General features: G+C 41.1%; 1 protein-coding gene across 6 annotated transcripts in view; it reads left to right on the top strand.

Moving 5' to 3' along the window:
* TDRD7 (tudor domain containing 7) overlaps positions 1-24,086 on the top strand; it is a 47,052-nt gene that overhangs the window by 14,505 nt on the left and 8,461 nt on the right. For all 6 annotated transcript variants that reach the window (XM_058864782.1, XM_058864776.1, XM_058864781.1 and 3 more), the window contains exons 5-9: positions 4,243-4,328; positions 5,491-5,702; positions 19,410-19,981; positions 22,182-22,368; positions 23,876-23,987. In XM_058864782.1, coding sequence (XP_058720765.1) covers positions 4,243-4,328; positions 5,491-5,702; positions 19,410-19,981; positions 22,182-22,368; positions 23,876-23,987 — 1,169 coding nt within the window. The remainder of the gene's footprint in view (positions 1-4,242; positions 4,329-5,490; positions 5,703-19,409; positions 19,982-22,181; positions 22,369-23,875; positions 23,988-24,086) is intronic.

Raw genomic sequence — 24,086 nt, 5'->3', positions numbered from 1 at the left:
AGCTGTGATTGTGGCAGTAATCCTCTGCAGGGGGAGGGCTCCAGCCTGGGCTGGGTTGGAAGTCAGCCTGGTGTTGAATGGCAATGGCAGTTGGTGTGCCACTTGTACGGCAGCGTAGCTATGAAGTAGTCCAGAGCAGCACAACAGCTTAAACCTGCTGTGGTGCCTACTCTTTCTGGAAGATCCACAGAAAACAGGCACATCCTGCCCCAGTCCCCTGCATGAATCCATGTGCTGTCAGGGGTCTGTTGTGCAGAGGAGAGAGGGACTGAGCCATCCTGCTGTGACTCAGAACGTAGGAACAACTGTGCTTGGGCCTTCCCTTTTCTGTGTGTGCAGGCAAGTTGCACTTCCCTGAAAGGCAGAGGCACCTTGCCTTAGGCAAAACAAAAAAGAGCACTTAGAGTTTTCTCCAAGTTAGATACTCTAAGGAAAATACAGGAAGTATTTTATAGCATTTAAAGATTTGTAATGCGTAAAATAAAATTAGTTTCATGTCCCTCTTCTTCTGGCTATTCCTAATGTAGTCTGCCACATCTTGTGTTATCTTTGTTCATCTCTGGCTGTCTCTCCTGAGCTTCTTTTGGGTAAGTATTCTGCTGTTCTTTCTGTTGTCAGTTTCTGCCCTGCACTGTAGGAGAAGCTACAAGCAAAGTCTGCTTTGGCTCATGTATTTTTAGAGGAGGAGGCATCTTGTGCTTTTGCAAAGTGTCCAAATGCTATCCTTGGCTTGGATACATAGTGAAGGGAAAGTTCGGGGAGGTGAGATTCATAGTCTGAATACAAGGTTGTTGTATAGTGGCCATGTGACTGGATTAATTTGTTTCAACTTGGCCAGTTTGAAGCAGGACTGGCAAGATCCAAGTGTTCATGCTGCTGGGGACATTCTGTACCTCCTGAACTGTTGTAGCTGCTTGTACTTTGGGAATTGCAGGAGGGAAAGCTTCTCGGAAGCAGGAGGTCCTGACTTCAAAAAACAGTGTTCAAATGAGTGGAATTATGAACAGCATCCCCAAAAAATCCTGGGCTGCCAGCAGCCTCATAGTTACCTGGCACAGACTTGAGGGCACTGTTCCAGCAGAGGTGTCAGCACTTGCTTGTGAGAATGGCTGAGCCTTCACAGCACAGGTTGACTGAGACAAGTCCTGAAGGTGACAGACTCTCTCTGCCCCACTTCCCAGTTTGGAGTGAGCTGTTACCTGTGTGCAGTTTTTGACGTTCTGTTAACCACCCTGCCCTTACATGTACCCACATTGTAGGAAAGGACATCCATGCTCTCATGGTTGCACATAGAGATCTCTCTTTTCTCCTTTTCTGTTGAATATCTGTCCTGCTGTGGCAGATGTGTGTTCCTTGCCTTAACACAATGTCCTGTCAATGACAGACTTTGTTTGGATGCTGACAGGTAATGTACTGCGCTCCATGCAGTATCACATAGTGAAGCTCCTCAGTGAGGCTGCAAATGGTGGTTTCCTTGTGATTGCCAAAGTCTATGTCCCACCTCTGTAGTACTCTGTGATATTTTTTGTGGAGATTTTCATGATTACAGCTTCAGGGGCTTGCCCCTATGTAGCACTAGGTGGAAGGGGAACAGGTTGTTTGTCTTCCCAGTTCTGTCACACATGACAACAGAGAAATGCTGAAGGTAGTTGTCCAAGGCTTTCTTGCAGATGCTGTTTCAGGGTCTGAGGGTTGTCTTTATAGCAGCAAGTTCTCAGGTTATCCTGACTATGTTGCTGTGGACCCTCAGAAGCAGGGAAAGACCTTGATGGTAAGGCTAACTGCAGAGATCCTTGATGCTGGAAGGCAGCAGCATGGATGAGAACAGGTTCAGGTGCTTGGTGAACCCTCTTGCTTGAAGCAGCAGGAGCCATTAGCTGCTGGCCAACGTGTGGCCTTGCTGCTTAGATAGCACTGTCCAAGGGCCAAAGAGTAGACTGGGGTGATATGGGCCTTACCAAGGTAAGGCAATTGGCAGGAAGGGCATCGCTTCCATTCATTGTGAGGCAGTAATGTATGGCAGTGAGATGTGACTAGCTGCTCAGCTGGAGCTACACTTGGGGGCTTGTCAGGGCTGCACGGCTGTTCATGCATTTGTGAAGGGCCTGGCTGCTGGTGTGGTTAGGAGGCCTCTTGCTGGGAGCAGGCTTCTAGCAGCTGAGGAACACGAGGCCTTGCAAGTAGCTGAGTTGTCCATACCTACAAACTGAAAGGAAGCATGTTGGCCCTGGCACTGTTTGGCTGTATTCCATTTCATTGCTGGAGACATATGACCATCATGATCTGTGTGAGCAAGCAGCACATTACACGATACTTGTATGATTGCAGGGCTTGAAACTGGCTCAAAGCTGATGTCAGTGCCCATTGTGGGAAACCGTGGAACCTCAACAAAAAGCATAGGAAGACACTACATGAAGTCTCTTTAATACTGAGAGGATCCCGAATCCAATTAGCTTTTACATGCAGCAGAAGGGAATCATCAGTCCTCTGTTCAAGGTTCCTTTTCAGGGTGTTCACATGACATGGCTTAAGCAGGGAACATCTGCCCTCTTCCTCACTGGAACTTTCCTGCAGTTCTGGCTGGCCTACCCTGCAGTCACATCATCTGATCTGGGGCTTAAAGTGATGTAAGTGTATATGGCACGGATGACTAGAACACAGCTATGGATTCCTATTGGCAGGCAGGGGTAGTGGGACAGTCTCCACTACCCATGGGGCTATTTCATAGGATTGTTTTGCTTTCTGCCTAGCAAAGGTAGTAGTCTCTTTTGAGCCTGCTTCCATTAAGAGGACTTTTTTAGCTTGAGTATCTGTTCAGCTTAGAGTTGTCCGTACTGGTACAAATTGGGATCCTGGATTTCTCATAGCATCTGCATGGGCAGCCACAGCCACCTTCTAAAAAGAGACTCTGCTGCTTTGTGTGGGCATCTGAGCTGTGCCCAGAAAGTAGAGGGGTTTTATATAATGCAGATGAAGTGTTGTAAGAGGCTTTTCAGATACTCAGCAAGTTCCAGGTGTGAATGTAAGTTTTGATTTTGTGTGGGTGGCTTTGCTTTTGTACTTTCTGAGTTTCATAAATGTGCTTTTAGTTGATCTGCTGCTGCGTAGCACTTCTGAACATGACTCCTGTTTTGTAAATTTCTGAGCTAGGCAGTGCCTGTCCTCACAGCTAGTGCTGTGGGACATGACTTGGAACAGAGGCATGGTCTTTGGTACAATATCCCACAGCTGACGAAGAAACAATGGTTTCATCTATCAGGGACAGCATAAAAGCAGAGGAGACAAATCAGTGTTAAACCTTTTAAGATGCTCCTTAGAAGAGATGTGAATGTGGGAGGTCTCTTTCTGACTCATGGATATGCTCTGATTAAAAGTGTGATGACACATAAGGCTACTTGGTCTTGATTTCCTGTTGCAACTAGCCTCAGCATCATACTTGAACTGCTGTCCTACCTTCTCAGAGTCCAGGTGAAGCTGTGAAAATCAACTCAGGTATTTCTGCAGCTTGTGGGTTTTATGGCTTGCTCCACTGTTGTCCCTGAATTCCAGAACTGGCCCCTGGGCAGAGATCTTGTGCAAAGCCTGCCTAGTGCATGTGCAGGGTTTGCTCTGGTCAGGAGATGCCTGGTTCAGAGCAACCTGTCGTGCTGTGGTGGAGATGTTACCTAGATTTTGAATTCTCTTCTCCAACTCTTGTTCCCTTTTGCTTGCAGTGTATGTAATGATTCCACAGCTGATTTTTTTTCCAGGTTTTTGTGACCTACACAGTGCTATGCCCCCTTCAGTATCAGGAGCTCATTTTGGTGCCTGTATTCCCAAGTAAAATTTACTGCTCTCTGGGGGACCCCAGAGGATCACCTGCAAGCATGACATTTGTGTGCTTTCAGTGGGAGACATCTTCAGAGAAGAGCCTGTTAAACTGTATAACGAACAGCATCCACAAAAAGACCTTGAATGTCATGTGTTTCTAGATGCTTTTCCTTTGCAAATGGCTTTTTACTGTGTTTTGTTTCTTACAATAATGAGAAAAATTAGTGAAAACTAGAAACCACCTGTTGATCTGTCCTGTTACTGCTGATCAGTTTGCCTTCCTGACAAGGACATTGTGACTACTTATCTTGTGCAGGAGGCTTTCTAGGAGTGTGTGGAATGCATTTTATTGTATGTATAAGTCTTAGAAGCAAATGCAATGTTATTTAGAGACACAAGAATGATTCTAAGGAATTTTCTTTCAAATTTTAGGTCTGAGAAGAGACTGACTGTCCCACCACGGTTTCAAAAGGAGCTGCAAGTTCACCTGTCCAGAAGCTCTTCCACAGAGTCAAGTGGTATGCCCATTAAGAAATTATTTGTTGACTGCTCAGAGTGGGTGTCATCTTAAAAAAAAAATCCATCTAAGTAGTTTAGCTGTTTTGAATGAAAATGGGTATGCATGAGGAATCAAGTTCTGTGAGTGAACCTTTTCACTCTTACTTCATTGTCCTGAGGAAATGTGTGTTTGCTTGTCTGCCTCTCAGTCTTCTAGGAAAAACATTGGGCAGTAAGTGTCAAAGCCAATCACAAAGCCAGTGTGAGGAGTTTGGAAACAGAAGGAGTAAGCTTAACTTCACTGGCAGGGTAACAATCTGGTTATAAGGATGAAATCCTGGCTTTCAGGAGTAAGCAGCATTGCTAATCTATCTATCCAGCAAATACTCTTCTACCTGCATGGCTCGACAGTTGGGCAGCTGATGGGCTTGCAAAATGATGGTTGCTTTCTTTGAGACTTGTTAGCCTGATTTGTGAAGCTTCAGGTCTGGTAGCAAATATACCCCACGAAAGAGAGAAGAGGAGTAGAGATGAGGCAGCAGGTAAGCTAGTGATGTGAATCTCCTCCTGGAATAATGACTGCCTAATTCCTACACACAATGTATGAAACTGCCCAGAGCATCTGAACAGTTGTCACTTTCCTTGCACCGCTGGAGGGCTTCCTTGGATGCAGTGGCACAGAAAAGCTGCCTGCTGGGTGGATATTTTTCCTCAGGACATATCTTGGAATGAAAGGCAAATCATTGGTCTGATTTGTACACCCATCTGAATATAGAAGAACATTCTTGGTTGTCATGCAATATCTTTGGTGAATTTGTACTCATAAAGAAATTACCTTGTGCCCCTCTTGGCATGGTGCCTTAGTGCAGTGTCTCAGCTGCTGTGGGGCAGAGGTTTCTGTATCTTCTTCCAGAATCCCTTCAGGAGCAACACGTAGCAACATCTTACAAATATAATTACAGTGATTGAAGATTCATCTTCAGGCAGTTACTAAATGTCTGAGATTTCTGAAGTTCTTTGCCATAGGAAGTGACTGAACTAGCCGTGCTGGACAGGAGAGACACATTTTAGAGTTGGTGCTATACTGCCAGCTCCCACGTTTAGTTTTTAAGTACAGAGGTAAAAATCTGTCTTACTGTTTGAAGGACTGTGTTTACTTCAAGGCTGTATTTTTTTTAACAGATAGTTTGAACACTGCAGAGACACATACTGTTGCCCCTGGCTCTTCTGCTGCCGATGTCCATGAAGTTCAAAGTCGCATTAAGGAGCTTCTGAGCAAGTACAGCAGTGGTGTCAGGATATCAAAGATGCCTCAGATCTATGAGGAAATGTACTGGGAAGACCTTAGCTCAGAAGTGCTCTATCAGCTTGAGAACTGGCCTCATGTGTGCACAGTAAGTACTGAGACACTTTTATGGAAGATGCCAGTACCCTACTGATTTCCCAGTGTTCATTTGCTAAATGTTATTTTATGTGTACCTGCATTTCCCTTCATGTTTTGTAGCAGTGACAAAAAACCCCCCACCCCAACCACTCCACTCCCAAATTGTAACAATGCCTTTTGAAACCCTAGAAAATCACTGTTGACTGGACTAGTGGTTTGAAGAAGGAAGATCAGCCTCTGTGGTGTTCTGGAGCGAGTGCCTGGGGTTGATGTCTTGGCATCTTCAACTGACCCCATTTATTACAACTCAAATAGCTGATGATGTGTGATCTCCATGCCGTGTTTGTTGTTCTTGGTTTGGGTTTTTTCCCCCGATCGCTTTTTATGCTTTTGTTTGTTGGTGGGTTTACCTCCTCTTAAAGCTACAAGCTACCAACATCCTTTGTGAACAGCCTGAGGTCTAACTGTATTTATCTTTATTTTATAGAGTTTTCTAGAGGTATTTCTCACATCTTAAGCCAAGGAGTTTTGCTGTGTGAGTTAGGTTTATGATACAATAAGAGATGAAATTGAAGAGTGGTGATGCTAGGGGCAGAGATTACAGCTTAGCTCCTTTCTGCCCTCCTTCTGATGCCTGTTACCCCTTGATTACCAAGAGTGTCATTGCCTCTCTTATTAGGAACTGGTATCTGGCCGAGTGTCCACTCAGGTCTGACACATGAGTTGCCGTCACCACTGGGTGGAGGGTCTTGAGCTACTGTACTTCTGTCTGTTCTTCTGCATTCATGGGTCATTTATGGTGTCATGCAACTTTGCATCAAGGCTTTGTTTAACTTTACTTTAAAAGGCCAGTGATATCAATGAAGACTTTCAACTTCTTTTGTATCTATCAAAGTGTGCCACAGAAGAGTATTGAATAAGAGTATTTGTCTTCTTGAAGTTCCTTTAGTTCCTACTAAGTCTTTTCTCATGTAAAAGCATTAAATGCCCAAAAAAGAAAAAAAAAAGGAAAAAAAAAAAGATAAATTAACCAAGTTGAATAACAGGTCTTCAGGAATAACACCACTTGCATGCATGTATGGTATTCTCACAGATACATAAAATGTGTCTTTAACACCTTACTACAAACACTAGGAATGTAAGCAGTCAGCAGCAATTTGTTTTCATGGTTGATGGTTGGTTCCTGTGTTATCTACAGAGCAAACTGTTATGTCTTGAATTGCTTAATTCATGCAGCAAATTTTAGCCTTTTTTGTAGCTAATGTTCCAGTGAGTCCTGTTCATCCAGTATCTTTGTTCTCTATTCATTATCCATTTGCTTGTTATCTGTTGGGTCTATCTCTTTCTTTCTAGCATGCAAATAAAGTCATTTAAGCATAAATAAGCACTGATTAAATCCATGGAAACATTGTAATATAATGGGCACAGTACAACAGCAGTCAGAACTATCAAGTTATTTTGGCACAATCAGTCTTATTGTAGAGAACTGTTAATGAGACTCTAAAGCCTATCTCAGTTTACTGACTTACAAAACCATAATTATGGCTTAGGCATGGAGAAGTTTGAACTGGGACTTCTTATATGAAAGCTACTGTAAATCTCTTAAATCAGTTTCTGGTTCAAACATATTGTCTGCAGGTGTACACCTCTGTAAAATCTCTGAAATACAGAAGACAGACTGTACTCTAGTGGAAGTAAAGATACCTGATACCTGAATTACTTGTCTTGGTTTCTTACTCTGGGAGTGTCTGCCAGGCTCAAAAATATGCCTGGTGTTTCTTTTATTATCTTCTTAAAGAAGAACACAGTGTTTTTTGTACTCATTCTACTCAGTGTAGCATAGTTAAAAACCAGCAGGCAGCAAACCTAATACACTTTCAGTGTCTCCAAGCTTTTAATTTGAGGACTGTGCTTTGGAGAATATCACTTCTGAATAACTTTGCATCTCTAAAACTATTGTTTGAACGGCAGGAATTTTATCTAGGAAATTGCAATTTGTGTTTTTGCGACCACAAGTAATGGACATTTTTCCTATTTAGTGAGTTCAAGTCCCCAAATGTCACTCTAAGTTGAAGGTTGGTCTTGTTTTCACTCTTCACGGTTCAGGCGGGATGTATTGAAGCTAACTTTGTGTCCATTTTTCTGTTACCTCCCTTCTTTAGGTCAGTTTGCTTGAGCATCTTACTTGTAGCAATATGTTTTGCACAGCTAAATGCGAAAGTACAAAGTTACCAAGTAGTGGCTAGCAGTCACAGATTGTAGCCCAGCCTTCAGGAGCAATGGGGCTGACAATAAATACGCTTACAAGTCTTTGTTGTCTAGACAGACCTCAGCTGGGAGAAGAATCTGTTTCAATAGCTCTGGGCAGATCAGTAGTGTTGCTGAGTTGTTTGCTTTCACCTCCAGCACTAATGCTTTGAAAAATATGATGACTGGCAGTGACCCTCCCACCTTCACCTTTTTTATCAGATTTTTTTTCCTTTCTATTTGACTAATTACTTTGCCATGTGTCTTTGAGCAACTAATGATCCCTATTTTAGACTTGCAACTCCTGTCTCATTTCTTACCTTTCTGCATATTTTTGTCACAAGTCTTTCTCACAACTTAGCTGTTTTCTTAGAATTTGGAGTCAAAGTTGTATAGTTTTACTGTGTTTGGGCTCAGCCTTGAATCCTTGGGGTGCAGGCAGCTGAACCCCTGAGGGAGAGGGAACTTTACAGCTGAGGTGTGAGATGCATGTAGGCATGTAAATTAAAGTGGATTTTGTGGGGTTTTTTTGTTGTTTTTTTGGGGTTTTTTTTTGTAAGAAAGTAATAAGAAATTTATATTTGGTACTGGCAACATGACAAAATGATTCTCTTTACAGTATGAATATAAACCTCCTTACTGAGTTGTATGTATGTTTAAGGGACTTTTTCCTTGTACATACTCAGCTCTCCTCAGTTTCTTGAACTTTGTGAGTGATTCAGACATGATGTGATGGTGATTCAGAAATGGCAGTGCAAGAGAAGCCTAAACTCTTAGATCTTCTCTCAAAACTTTTGCTTGAATTTCCATGGTTCCATGGAAATTTCCTTTCCAAAAGGTTTTAGAGAATTAGGCAACGTCCTTGCATGGATGTTTAGTTGGTTTAAAAGATGGAAATGGAGCAAGCCTGCAATAATTTACTTTCTGAAAGGCAGGAAGTTATGGTGGGATTCCTCAGGGGTAGCACTTGGACACATGCTGGTCAGAATTGTAACAACTGAGTTGGTAAAGGATGCAAATACAAGTTTAGCTGGCTAATAATAGAGGGTTGTTCAGAGTTATAAAGACCAGGGCTCTCTGAAGAGATGTGAAACCCCCTCATGCCATGTTTCTGGCCCATAAAATTTCCTTGTAATCTTAATTACAGCCATGAACAGAAAGGACTCTCACTACATTAAAAAAAAGTGAATTTTCTTCTGTGTGGACTTGTAAGCTTGGGAAAAAGGGATCTTGGCATTTATAATAGCTTCATGCAAATGTTGACTTGGTACACAGAAATGCAAGTGATAAGTATTTGCAAAATAAATAGAAAAGGAATATTTCAGTTGGAAGGAATCTATCAGTGATCATCTAGTCCAGTTGTCTGATCACTTCAGGAGTGACCAAAAGTTAGAAGAATGTTATTAAGTGCATTATCCTGACATTAACTGTCAGGCTTGGGGCATCAACCAAGAAGCCTGTTCCAGTGTTTAATCACCCTCTTGGTAAAGAAATGCTTCATAACATCAAGCCTGAACCTCCCCTGACACAGTCCTCTGCCTAGAAGGCCGTATTTCCTAGTTGACTCACTGAGTACTTGCGACCAGAAGTTATTTCCTACAAACTTCACACATTTCCCAGATTTGCTTGTCACAGCAGTCCAGTGCTTGCCATAGATGTCTGGGAACTCGCAGTCTCCAGTAAGAACAAGATACCAACCCGGGGATTTCTCCTGAGTGCCTGTTGGTAGCAGACACTACAACACTCCTTTGAGACCAGGGCCTCTCACTGATGTCATCACAATGGTAAGAGCTGTGTAGTCAAACCTCCCCTTTTCATACAGTGCAACTCCTTTACATTGCCTGCCCTGCCTATCCCTCCTGAGGAGCCTGCAGGCCTCCATCTCAGCATGTCAGGTCTGACACTTGTTCCACCAAGTCTTGCTGGCACCAAAGAAGTCACAGCCCTGGGAGCTAGCCAGTGCTTGACTATTTATCAGTGCTTGATACTGTGTGTATTGGTGTACAGTGCTCCGAGATCAAGTCTAACCTTCTACCAAACACCACATTGTCAACCATGGCACTGGTTGTCAGTCCAGTCATTTACTGAATGCTTCCAGGGATGGTGACTCAACCACCTCCCCTTGCAGTCTGTGCGATGCCTGACTCCATTTTCAGTGAAAGAAATTCCTCTTAGTGTCCAACCTGAACCCCCCTGGTGCAGCTTGAGTCTGTGTCCTCTTGTCTTGTCACTGGTTGCCTGGAAGAAGAGACTGACTCCCACCTGGCTACAACCTCCTCAAAGGGAGTTGCAGAGAGTGATTAAAGTCACCCCTGAGCCTCCTCTTCCTCAGGCTAAACAACCCCAGCTCTTTCAGCCGCTCCTCATAGGCATTACCCTCTCCAGCTCCAGCCCTTCACCAGCTCCTGTGCCCTTCTCTGGACTTGCTGCAGTGCGTAAATGTGTTTCTTGTCATGAGGGGCCCAGAACTGAACACCCAACTTGAGGTGTGGCCTCACCAGTGTTGAGTATAGAGGAACAATCACTGCCCTGGTCCTGCTGGCCACACTATTACTGATACAGGCCAGGATGCCATTGGCCTTCTTGGCCACCTGGGCACAGTCCTGGTGCATGTTCAGGTGCTGTTGACCAGCATCTTCCTTTTCTGCTGGGCAGCTTTCCAGACGCTCTGCCCCAGCCTGTAGCATTGCGCAGGGTTGTTGTGATCCAAGGGCAGGACCTGACACTTGGCCTTATTGGACCTCACACCTTTGGCCTTGGCCCATTGATCCAGCCTGTCCAGATCCCTCTGCAGAGCCTTCCTGCCCTCCAGCAGAGCAACACTCCCACACAGCTTGCTGTCTCCAGTGAATTATGCTGAGTACAGTCAGTCTCATACAGATCATCAGTAAAGATTTTAAACAGGATTGGGCCAAATACTAATTCTTGAGAAATACCACTAGTGCCCAGACCCCAGCTGGATGCAGCACCATTCCCCTCTACTCTCTGTGCAGCCAGTTTCTAACTCGGCAAAGAGTGCTCCTGTCCAAGCCATGGGCTGCCAGCTTTTCCAGGAGAATGCTGGGAGACAGTGTCAAAGGCCTTGCTGAAGTCCAGGTAGACAACTTTTCACTCATCCCCTGGGGAGGTCACCTGGTTATAAAAGGAGATGAGGTTGGTCAGGCGAGACCTGCCTTTCCCCAAACCTGTGCTGGCTGGGCCCGATCCCTTGGTTGTCTGGCATGTGCTGTGTGATCATACTCAAGATGATCTGTTCCATAGCCTTTGTCAGCATCAAGGTCAGGCTGACAGACTGATCTGTAGCTCTCCAGATCTTCCTTCTAACCTGTCTTGTGGCTGGGCATCACATTAGCCAACCTCCAGTCATCAGATGTCCTTGGTTATCCAGGACTCATGGTAAATACTGGAGAGCAGCTTGGCAAGTGCTTCTTCCAGTTCCCTTAGTACTCTTAGGTGAATCCCATGCTGTTCCATGGACTTGTGAGTGTCTGACTGAAAGTGGATCACTTACAGCTAAAAATGCATTTCAACCATTAGGACATCTGGATCTTGTCAGACCCCATCATACCTCAGAAGTTCTTCCATGTTTATGAAGCCCAAAGTTTTGGTGAAAACACCAATCCTAGAGCTGATATTTTTGTAGAATGAGTAACAAGCAGATACCTTTTAATTGACAGAATGAGGGGATGTATGCATATTGAACTGATTCTAGAGTTTTCTTGTGGTAATGACTACCTTAGTCTTTCTGTTTGTTTTCTGAGGAAGCGAGTATAAAAACAACATCATCATTCCCAACTTTGAAATTCCATTTGTGCTGGAAGAGATAGGTTTGCTTTTCAGAGCAAAGATATTCCTTCCCTTAAAATACTCTACTGGCTCTGGCTATATACCAGATTAACTATTAATCTGTTGTTGTCAGAGGACAGTTTTATCTCTGTAATCTATTATTCCTCAGTCAGGTTTCTTACTATTTAATAAACATAAAGGTAAACAAACAATATGTAGCACCTGAGCATATTCTTTAGTGGCCTTAAACGCTGTATTAGCTGATGCCACGTCAAAAGGCTCCTCAGACTGGAGAAGATTTGCCCTGTTGCTGTTTATTATGAGAAGGAGGCTTTACAGGGTAAAGGAAAGCTTAGTTTTCTTCACTTAATCTCTTGGATGTCTGGTAAGGTGTTGGACAGTCTGGCAGTCTTGAAAATACTTAACTGGAAAAAAAAATGAGAAATTAAGGGGGAAATTAGCATATTTTTGTTCATTGGTTTGGGGATGTTTGATTGGATTGTTGTTTGGTTTTTGGTTTGGTCTTTTTTTTTTGGTAGTAATCACTACAAGTTAAAGTTTATCACTACAGAAAGGTAGAGGATTTTTCAGATAAGAATGAGACCAGCATGAGACAATGAGATACTCTGCCTAATCGACTGGTAGGATATTTTATTTTTTTTTTAGCTGTATTCAGTTCTGAGATTATTATTCATATTTTACATTTATCCATGTTGGGACTTCGTGAAGAAAGTGAAACTAAAGGCTTGGGAGGATGCCAGGATTAGATGGTTAACAAATTAACAGAAATAGGACTGAATCTGGAGTTTCCTGATTCTTGTCCTGGACAGTGCACCGTGTCTTCACAGAATAGGTACTACATACTAATGCATCAGGGAGCTGAGTTTTTACTGTAACATTCAGAGTGAATTAAACATGTATGCTTAGAAAAGAGAAGGATTGCCACAATAGAGAGTTGTATTCCCTGAGAAATTTTAGTTTTGTCAGGTCTTTACTCTCAAAGAAGGAATTTCTACACCACAGTTAAGATGTGTGAAGCAAAAGTCATCCTTTTAAACAAAGAAGTAGACTTGAAAGAATAAAAAATCCAACTCTAAGGTATTTTGCTCGTGGAGGGGACAATGGAATAGGCTATCACATTTGGTAGTATGTATGAATGAAAGCTCACTGTTTTACACAAACCCTAAAAGCTGTTTCCAGTAGATGACCTCTTGGATTATGATAGCTTTCTTTTGCCACACTCATTCAAGAAACTGGTGTTTAGACATGGAGTCGCTAGCCATTTAGAATGGAGTTCGGAGAACACAAGACATGTTCTACCTGAAATGTAATTAGATGTGCTATACATACTTCAACATAGAGCAGACTACAGTTGGTGTCAGCCTCACTGGGAAGATGGTGTTGTAGCAAGTTTGGAAATGAGCCAGTTGAGGATAGAAGGTCCAGAACAGCTTTGCTGTCCAAACACAGTGCTAGAACAATTTGATATACCTGAACCTCAGTCCTGGTGATGAGTGGTTAGACAACATGATGAGCCACCAAATGAAGTCAGACTCCATTTGACAGCATCTTTCCTTATTCCTGCAACCCATGCATCTCCTGTATGTTAAATCTTGTACTTTTCTGACCTTGTAGGAGAACTTCAATGCACTGTGAGGTAAAGGTTATTACAGCCATAAAGAACTGCTGACAAAGTTGTCTGCTGATCCTCAGTGCTGGCGTAAAGATGTGAGGAGTAGGGGCAACCCTCCACAGTATGGAGTTGATAGATTGACTCAGCTGTCTTCTTGCATCACAGTTTCCTTTGTAATTATATATTTTCAGAAACCAGAGTCTTATAAGCACAAGAAACTGGAGAACAAGTATCTTCACTGTGATGTGCATGGTAATGAAATGGGGGGGCAAAGAGGATGGGCAGAAGAGGGCAATCTAAAGACACTCTTGAACTTTGTAGAGCTTCCCATCCCAGCTCTGAGCATGATCTGAACCTGAACAGAGCATATTTTGACAATAGGGATTACTTAGTTTAACAACAAGAGAAAATACAAAAACATACCCAGTATGACTTGTATTTTAATGTTTCAGTCAAGTACAGAAGAAATGACTACCAGAGCCAGAATCACAGAATCACTGAGGTTGGAAGGGACCTCTTCTGATCACCTAATGCAACCCCCATGCTCATGCAGGGTCACCTGCAGTCGGTCCAGATCTGTATCCAGTCATGTTCTTGACAATGCACATGCTACAATTTTTCTGGCCAACATATTCCAGTCCTATTTCAGCTTCCCAGCTGACATGAAGCTTGGCTGAAAACAAGTGTTTTGATGTGTTTCTTTGTTGTTTAAGGTAAGAAGATAGGTATCATAGCTTCCCATGCAAAATAATTAATTGCATATCAGACTAGCTGTAAAAGATGGAGTGAATCCCAAGGATTAGCTGTAACTGGATGATGTAAGAAGCTTCCACATCCTTGTAAGGAAAAGCTCCTTATTGAGTGATGCCAACCGTGTGCAGTGGGGATCTTCAGCCTTTCAAGAACACTGGCCAAGTCTGTTTTTTCCCCCAGATTTGGTTGCTCTGGACACATACTCTGCAGTTTGGTAGTCTATTGCTTTCAGAAGCAGCTACTTGGAAGAACAGAGAAGAGGTGAATGTTAGTGTTGAAGCAGCATCTCACCATTGCCTGGGGATACCTGTACTGTAGAGGGATGGGCAAAACCAGTGGGACCTGAAGTTGTGGTGGCTGCCTGTGACAGAGGAGAGATGCTGTCAGCCAATGTGTGGATGTAAAGTAGCGTTGATCAAGGCCAGAAATACCTTCCTCATGAGCTGCAGCTTGCTGGGAGTTGAACTTCTTGTACTGTTGAGGAGAGTCAGGTAGATGGGAGCTGCCTTCACACTATTTAGTGACAGGCACGAGGTATCTGTCACTAAAATGTTTCTGTGTAGTATCTGTGGTACATGTGCTGTGGTAGTTGGTTTCCATGTTGCATATTTAAATCAGATCTGAAAGAACTCCTGCACCACACTTCTGACAAATTCTTCTCACTGAATCAGTGATAGTTCTGATTTGTATTTTAGAGCCGTCTTTGAGAACCTGTTGGATACCAAGAAGCAGACTTCTTGTTTGCTACATAAGATGAGACTGTCACTCACAATAAATACTAACTTCCTTTCCTTGTGGTTTTTTTTCCTACCTTGAAGAAGAATAGCAGAAAATAACCACATATGCTAGTTTGAATGTAACCTTGAAACTGAAGGACATTAATCGTGACTAGAAACTCTCATGTCAAGGATGTGTTTTATCAGATTCTTTTTGGAAAGTGTTGATGCTCCAGGAGGTTACCAGCATACGATTATCACTGTACACACAATTAAGCAAGGCTGGCATTGGAAAGAGGATACTCTCTTTAGTTTATATATGTTAGTGCAGTGGTACTTTTGAACGTTGTCAAGCATATATGTGCAAAGTTTTTGTCCTACCAACACATACAGGAGTGTGTCTGCCTTGACTATATGTGTATGTCAAAATAAGGAGAGTTGATCTTTTTCATTCCACTCAGTTGCAGTTTTAGTATTTATCTTGGAAGTATTTTTATTATTTTAAGTTTTATTATTTAAGTCTCCATATTTCAATTTTTAATTTAATTTTTTTTTGCCTCTGTTATTCAAGCCCAGGACAGAAATATTGTTATACTGTGTAGAACAGCTTCATTCTCTGTTGCTCTGATAATTCATTCTTCCAGCTGTTGCCTCTGCTTTGTGCTCTATAGTGGAGAGGTGACAAGAGAATCACAGAACACAGGAGAGGTTACAGAATCACAGAATATTCCTAGTTATAAGGCACCAACAAAGATCATTGTATACAAGTTTTAGACCTGCACAGGACATCCCCAAGAATCACACCATGTGCCTAAGACTGTTGTCCAAGTGTTTTTTGAGCTCTGTCAGGGTTGGTGCTGTGAGCACTTCCCTGAGGAGACTGTTCCAGTGCTCAAAACCACCCACTGAGTGAAAAAGATTTTTTGTGATAGCAAACATAAGCCTCCCCTGACACAACTTCAGGCCCTTAGCTCTGGTCTTGTCACTGGTCATCAGAGAGAAGAGATCAGTGTCTGCCACTCCTCTTCACCTCACAAGGAAGTTGTAACTGCAGCTCAGTCTCCTCTTCTTCAGGCTGAGCAGACCAAATGACCTCAGCCACTCCTCATATGGCCTTCGTCCAAGGCCCTTTCATTGTCCTCCAATGGATGTTCTCTAACAGCTCAATGTCTTTTTTCCATTCTGTCACCCAGACCTGCACTTGAGGTGAGGCTGCCCCAGTGCAGAGCAGAGCAGGACAATCCCCTCCCTTGCCTGGCTGCACCCCAGGACACAGTTGGCCCTCCTGGCTGCCAGGGCACTGCTGACTCATATTTAACTTGCCACTGACCAGGACCCCAAGGTCCCATTCCGTGGAGCTGCTCTCCAGTCTCTTGTTCCACAGTCTATACAGACATCCAGGTTTGCCCCATCCCAGGTGCATAATCCAGCACTTCCACTTGTTAAACTTCATACTGTTTATGCCTAGCCCTCTAATTGATCATGGTCAGTCTGCAAGGTCTGTGATGGAGTCAACAACTCCTCCCAATTTTGTATCTTCCATGAACTTGCTTAGTACTTCTTCCAAGACTTACTAAGCATCCAGGTAATTTTTGTAGATGTTGAATCGCTCTATGAAACCCCACCAGTAGAGGTCTCCAGTCTAATGTCACCTCATTCACTGTAACCCTTTTCACCTGACCTGTGAGCTAATTGCTCACCCACCCCATTCCATGATGTGTTTATCCAGGTGTATACTGGTTTTTTTGTCCAGAAGGACACTTTGAGAGCCAATATAGCAAGCATTACTGAAACCCAAAAATATTATATCCACTGGATCAGCTAGGTGGGTTATCTTGTCATAAAATGAAATTATGTTTAACAAGTAATACTTTGCCCTAATGAACCTGTGCTGGCTGTGATGAATTACTGTGTTGTCTTTCAGGTGTTTTTCAGTAGCTCCCAGAATAATAACGTACTTGCAGACCTGGGCTGGCAGCCGTACTAGCGGGAAGTGTCTTGAAGGCAAATCTATAAGCTCAACAGGAAACCTGATTGAGACATTAGTGCTTAAGAAAGGGTGGCTGTTTTGAAGTGCTGCTCACAAGTGACGCCGTTTGCTTGTTATTAAAAGTTTCTATGGCCTTGAAGGTGATGTGATTCCTTGAGGTGTCCTATGCAGGGCTCAGTGATTCTTGTGGGTTCCTTCTGACTCAGGATATTCTATGATTCTGCTATTCTAGTCATGTCAACCTGTGCATATTTATATTGATGTTATCTGAAACAATTAACTGAAACAGCATTTTGCTGTTCTCTAAATGGTTTGCGCAGTCAGCGTATAAAGCCTCTTCAAAACAGAACTTCAGTGCCTAGAAAACCCCAGAGCTATTATTGGAGTTAAGGGGCTTAAAGATCTCTGAAGATCTCAGTCTGCTGCTGGCCTTTAGTGTGTAAGGGTTTGTAGTCCTGTCAGCAAAAATTTATTCAGCTCTGTTGCAGCTCTGTTTAAAGAGCTAAGGGAAGGGATACATAAAGGTCGACCTCTGCATCCAACTTCTTCCAGGATTAACTGCCATACATTCCAAAGCGGCTGTCTCAAACAAATTGTTGTCTTGAGTTGTTAAGTATTTTCTGGAGCTAAAAGTTTCCTTGGCTGGTCATGTGAATGAATTCCTTAGTCTTGTCCATGGACACATGGGACATCCTTACCAATTCCTCTCTATCTAGGATATCATTATCTGCCAAGATGGCATGCTCTGATTTTTTTGTCTGTGTGACGTGATATACTTTGTTCTCCTGACCATGTATCAAAGCCTTTGCAATGCTTTGATTTTTTTGTTTCTATTTTTAACTGAACTCCTTTCTTCTCCTGTGGTACAAAGGGTACAGTAAAATTCCTCATATCAGAGGATACAAATATAGATGTTGTCTCTCAGGAATCATTGAAGGCACCTTTGGTCCTTCTATGTTTCACTGCCAAACATGTTTATTGTCTCTTACATGAAACTGTCTAGCAGAGATGCCCAAGAACTTTGCTTTCTTACATCTTATTCTTGCAGAAAGTATTTTTATTTTGGTTTTTCACTGATAGAGAATAATTTAGGCATGCTACCAGGAATATGTGAGGGTTCTCTAACATGGTTGATATTTTTTTATATCTGTGAAAACTATTTCCTTTGTGTTGTGCTAGTGTTCATGAAAGTTGACCAAGACCTATTCCCAAGAACATTTTGTTCAAAACAGATTGTTTTGGCACCAGCCTAGACAATGTCATGCAGAGCAAGTATATGGAAATGCACTTACATAGTTAATTTCCTGACTCCTAACTCAGATCATATTGTGGCAATTTCAGCTAAGTCTGGTGAGATATACACAGGCCAAAATACATGGTTCTAGACACAGCAAAAGCCATTTTTTCAATGTATTGTAACTCAGTATTTGTTTCTTGCTAATGTTATCTTGGTAATTAGTGATATGTGTTGTTCCTTTGTCTGTAAGATAATACCTGAACTCTTGTTCGTTATGCTTTGATTGTATGTTGCTAGGACAGAACTGCAAAGAATTACTTGGGCAAGGTTTATAAAGTTCTGATGGGTATGGAGGTGGGGTGGAGGTGATTGCTACCCCTGAGTAGTAGCAAGTAATTCAGCTGTTCCATGCTTTTTCATTGATCTGCTTTTTGAAAATAACTGATTAGTTGTTTCCTCTGATGAAGAAACTTCAAAGTGGAGGTACATTTAGCTTAGAGCTTTATTTTTCTGGCTTTGGGGCCAATGTGAAGACATTAAGGCCTTTTGTTATCTCAATTTTACATGGATTCCTGCTAATGTATGGTTAGATCAATCTAGGTTGAAACTGCAAAGCGTTAGGAAGCAGAATTCTGTTGAGTCTGTGGCTACAGTTCTCAAACAGTACTTTCAACATTGTGACTTTAGACTATGTGATATGCTTATTCTTGAGCTTAGCAAAGGGTGGATATGTAGGGGCTGGCAAAATATCTGCTTCTAAAGGAGGCTGGGGGCATGATTTAAAAGGGTCTAAGCAATTTTATTATGAAATTTATTATGAACCAGAAATTTCTTCTTTAATTCAGAACTTTTGTAAAGAAAAATAATTGCTTGAGCATGACAGTAGATAGCCTGCCTGACAGCACTGCCTGGCAAGTGTCCTCTTGTTTCTGAAGTATAGAATCAAATCTCTTTTCCCTCAGTAAACTGAGAGAAACTTTTGTTTATGATCTGCTTGCCTGTGGGGAAGGTTGGGGAGGTAAATGTGCAAAAGATGTTAATTTGTGAAGGGTGTCACCATCTTCTGGTCCTCCTAGGAGGAAAGAGAGGCTCTACTTCTTTGGAAGGAAGTCCCAGTTGTATTGCATAATTATATATTTGCCTGTTACTGATGTACTTATATGTGTTTAGAATCCTTCAAAACTGAGGAGGAAGCATTAGGAAATGCCAATCTGTAGTAACTGCCTCAAGCTTAGCTCCCTGTGGATGTTTTCTTCAAAGCCTGTATAAAACACATGCTATAAAAGCGTAATTGGGAAAACAGTTTAGTGTTAAGAGTTGCAACCGATTATTGACTCTCTTTTTTATTTTCCAAGGTGGAGAAGATACACAGAATAGATCCAATGGATGGGCTTATTTATCCTGCTAAGAAAATAGCAAAAAATGATACCGAGCAAGAAAAGGCATCTCAGGATGTTTCTTCATCAAAGGCAGACCCTTTGTTAAAACCAAATACAGAGACCACACCTGCATCACTCAGTAGCGACTTCAAGGCAAAAGTTGTTAGCATCTTGCTGAAGTACTCCAGTGGTCTTTGGGCTCATGCACTTCCCAAAATGTATCAAGACGCTTACCAAGTAAAATTTCCAGAAGACATTCTAAATAATCTGGAGCTGCTGTCAGATGTATGTACTGTGGACTATGTATCTGGAGTCCCCAGAAAGGCGATCCTCTATGCTAAACCCCAAAGATGCATTGATGAAAGTTTGAATGTCACTGAGAAAGTCAAGAGGCATGATGGTGTGAAGGCCGCAGCTGAACACCAGTATGAAGAATCCAAGGACCAGTATCTAGAAAACATAACTGTTCCTCCTCTTATCATTCCATCAGAAGGGTCTGTGTCCATCATGGTGATAGAATTGAAAAACACTAATGAAGTACTGATTAGGCAAGTTTGTATTTTGGAATCTACCTTTCTTGCTGTATTTATAAATCCACATGTTCATATTGTGCAGGTTTGCCAGAAAAGAATAGATGAACAGGAGGTTTCAGGACTTTATTATTTACTTATTTTGCTAATGGAAATTAAGAATCCTTTTGTTTGTGTGCTTAAATGGAAATTTTCTGAAAGTTTCTCTGTCCTGAACCAATCACTTATATCATTAGCTTTAGCTTGTCTGAGAATCAAGGCAGATTTGATTTGCCATTCAAAAACTATAAAATAATTCCTCTAGAACACAAAATAGTATTCAGATATTACTGTTGTGCTTATTAAAATACTTTTTACTTCTATAACTTACACTAACTAGGCATGACTTCAGTCCACTCAGATTCCACTTATGGAACATTTCATCCAGCAAAAAAACTACCAGTATTTCTTGATTTGGTTCCTAATTAGCCTAGTCTAATGGGACGGTGTAAGAAGTGGATTGTTACATTATATCTGTTACTTCCAGCCTTCTATGCATGGGTGACTTAACGCTACAAAACTTACCTGTACACATTTTAGTTCTGGCATCATTTATAACTTACTGTTCATATAGAGTGATGGTTCTTAGCTTTCGAGTTTGTTATTTTAAGGGTATTTTTGCCAAGTATTTGGGTTGAATGCCTTGAGTACCATGGATTAAAATACCATATGACACATATAATATGTTGAGCTGAGGGTGATCATGTAAAAATTTCTCTACCAAACAGCAGTTCCCAAATTTTGTACCATGTTTCTTGGACAGTACTGAAGTTTCTCAGTTTGTCAGCTGTGTGTAGGTACATGATGATAATTAGTGGTTTCTTGGTTCTAGTTACAAAAATCACTACTCATGTACTTCATGGGCAAGGTAATTTATCCTGATATGATGAAACTAGTCTTGAAGGGATTAGGGTTTTTTGCTATGACAAGAAAATGTTCATGTAGATGTATGGGGAGGAAAGAGTGCATGGGCTCTTCTTTTCTTACATGTCCTACCAGTCTCTTTCTGCTGACCTACACCAGAGCTATGTAGCATCTGTTGGTTGATGCTGATTTTTGCAGAACCAATAAAATCAAGATTCCTGTTTCAATCTCAGGGATGAATCAATATCTCTTTACTTTCTTGGTATGTGGCTAAGTTTTTTGTCTGAAACCTTTCACCTGCGGTACAAATGAAGGCAAAGCTGAAAGGTGCTGCTTTGGTGCTGTTTCTGTTTTGAGAATTCTAATCTAGTCAGAATAAAAGTGAGGTGATAGAGACACTACTAGATATTTGCTAGACATTCGCAACGGAGTGTTTGAAGGTAGAGATGGTACACTAGATACTGCAGTTGAATTCTCACAATAAATAATGAATAAAATAGTGATGGAGGAAGGAAATTCTGAAAGATTCTTCTGCTTTATGTTGAGTTACTCCAACTGTCTGTTAGGTATCTTTATGAAACAAATGTTCAAGAAACTTTTAAGTAACACATATGTGACTGTCACCCCACTATATCTCCATTACAAAGTAGAGGAGTGCTTGCACAGAAACAAAAAGGCTGTTTCTAGGAAAATCAGGTCCCTGGAATGTGGTCAGATTTAACAATCTTTATAACATAGCTATGATATCATGTTATATTACAATATCTACACTATCTCTGGGCATATAACCTAAACTGTTTGGTATAATTGAGTAGTGTCACGCTGTGTATGAACAAGCTGAAACAGTAGCTACTAATGCAAATTTGTGGGCAATATTTCCTTATGTCTGCTCTAATCTGACTTGTTTCTGAAGCATTCAGAACTTCACATTTGGATTTTCCAGAGAGTTTTTGTACTTGATTTAAGGAGACCTGTGTAACACAAACAGCATTAATATGAACCATTAGGTTAGCAGCCAAATATAAAAATAAATCTGGAGTATGAGAGTAAACAGCACTTGGCTTAACAGATAATTTTAAAGATATTTTAGATGCTTTGGATCAACCTTAGTGAAAACCAGATTAAGATGGTGTTTGTTAGTGACAGAGTAATATTTTTTTTATAAAAAGAGAAGAATTTGGACACAAATGTCTTAGAAAATATATATCATGTACTCATATGTGCATGTAAATGTTTTTATGTTTTTATTCAGCTTTTTTGAAGCTGCATCCCAACTCTTGTGGTTTTTTTGTTTGTTTTTTGTAAAATATTGTAGGTATGTGGGCAAAGACTATTCTTCTGCCCAGGAACAAATGGAAGATGAAATGAAAGCATACTACAGTCAGAACAGTACAGTGTCACCAGCTCAGTCTCTGAGTGTTGGGCAACTTGTTGCAGTACATGCTGAAGAAGATGCCTGGTTGCGTGCCCGGATAATTTCTCTGGAAGACAACAGAGTAAAGGCAAGCAATTACCTCTTCTGGCACTTGGAGAAAGAATTGAGACAAGCTTGTTTTTTAGATACACAGTCAATTCTTAAATATGCTGCACTGGTATTCTTTCTTTTCTTGCCCTGAAGTGCTTCTGTTTTCAGGTACATGAGAAATTAAGACCTCATAGAAGTTACATGATTGACAAAATTAAAAAGTCTTTCAGGTTTTTCTCCATAAAGATTTTGAGTTTGGGAGTTTTGGTTTTGGTTTTAAAAGGGGCTAGGTCCTACAGCACTTTGGTACTGAAAATGTACCTTTGAGGAGGAATGGTTTGAAGGGGACATAGGAAGAGAAAGGGAAGGACAACATTGATTTGCTCCTAGATCTTGTCTGAAGTCTTGTACCGAAGTATCTCTAACATGCACTAAATATGCCCCCACCACAAAAAAAAAAAAAAAAAAAAAAAGAGTAAGAGTATATTTTCCCCTTCCAGACAGGTCTGGTGTTCAGGGAGTTATGTCATGTGCATTTTAGTTAAACCCCATTGACATTATTTGACTCTTCTCTTAACTCCTGTGCCAAACAAGCTCTTCTTGTCATCTACAGTGAAGTTAGAACATATATTAGAAGTACAAAAAAAGTTTAAAACTTCTCAGTTATTTCTTGTCTATATTAATATATATTAATGATACCTCAGTATTGATAATACCTTCTTAACATTTTTGTTTCTTTCCCCAGTTAGGTCACCCAGCCCTGCTTATAACATACTTTAAAGTTGAACCATTTTATAAATACTGAAATAGCATGTGTATTAGAATTGAGTTTTTTCTGAAAGTTAGTATGATACCCTTCATGTTCAGACCTCTTCTTATTTGCTATGCAGACATTTTGCAGGATTGAGTTTAGGAAAAAAGTTGTAGGAAGTCCCATCAAAGCCTTCCTTCTCTAACTTTATTAATTAACAGTTACTTGCTGCCGGTCGCAGTTTCCGTACTAGTTTCTTGCATTAACTGTGGTATTTATAGATATATTTTATATATATCTTATATGTATTATATTATATATATATTTATATATTATATGTATATATTATATATATTTTTATATTTCTATAAATATTTGTAAAGACAAGGTTAAATCAAAATTATTCTCTTAATGCTGTAAAAACAATAGGCAAAACTTAAAATGGCACCTAAGTGGTATTTGACTTTTCAACACTTTCAAAACGTCGTAAATAAAAATTGCAACTTTATTACCCTTCTTCATGTAGTTTGAAATAATATATGCTGAATTCTTCCAGTTCTGTTCATGTTTAAAGCTGAGATTTTGTAGAACAGTTGGAGGGGATGATTTTATAGCAATCTTGAGGAGGCTTTTCCTGAAAACATGGAATTAATGATACTTAACTGGCAAAAAGTAACTTGTCTGTGGCTGTATAGAGAATGTGGTAACTGGATACATTCTCCCTAGACTAAAGAAAACATACTTACAATTATATTCATGATCTTGTGCTTTTAATTCCCTTTTCCGTTGTCAGGTATACTATGTTGATCATGGCTTCACTGAGTTTGTTGAAAGCAGCAGTGTGTGCAGACTACAGAAACAGTTCAGATCGCTTCCTTTTCAAGTTGCAAAATGTAAACTGGCAGGTAAGAGCCAGTGCTGACTGCACACATGCTTCCTGCTCTGCTTACTGTTGGCACAGCTCAGTTGAAGCCTCTGTGAGTCTGAGAGTTCTGCTTTTTGTT

The sequence above is a fragment of the Poecile atricapillus genome, chromosome Z, assembly GCF_030490865.1.
Source record: "Poecile atricapillus isolate bPoeAtr1 chromosome Z, bPoeAtr1.hap1, whole genome shotgun sequence".
Taxonomy (NCBI): domain Eukaryota; kingdom Metazoa; phylum Chordata; class Aves; order Passeriformes; family Paridae; genus Poecile; species Poecile atricapillus.
This window is presented reverse-complemented; position numbering and strand designations above follow the sequence as displayed.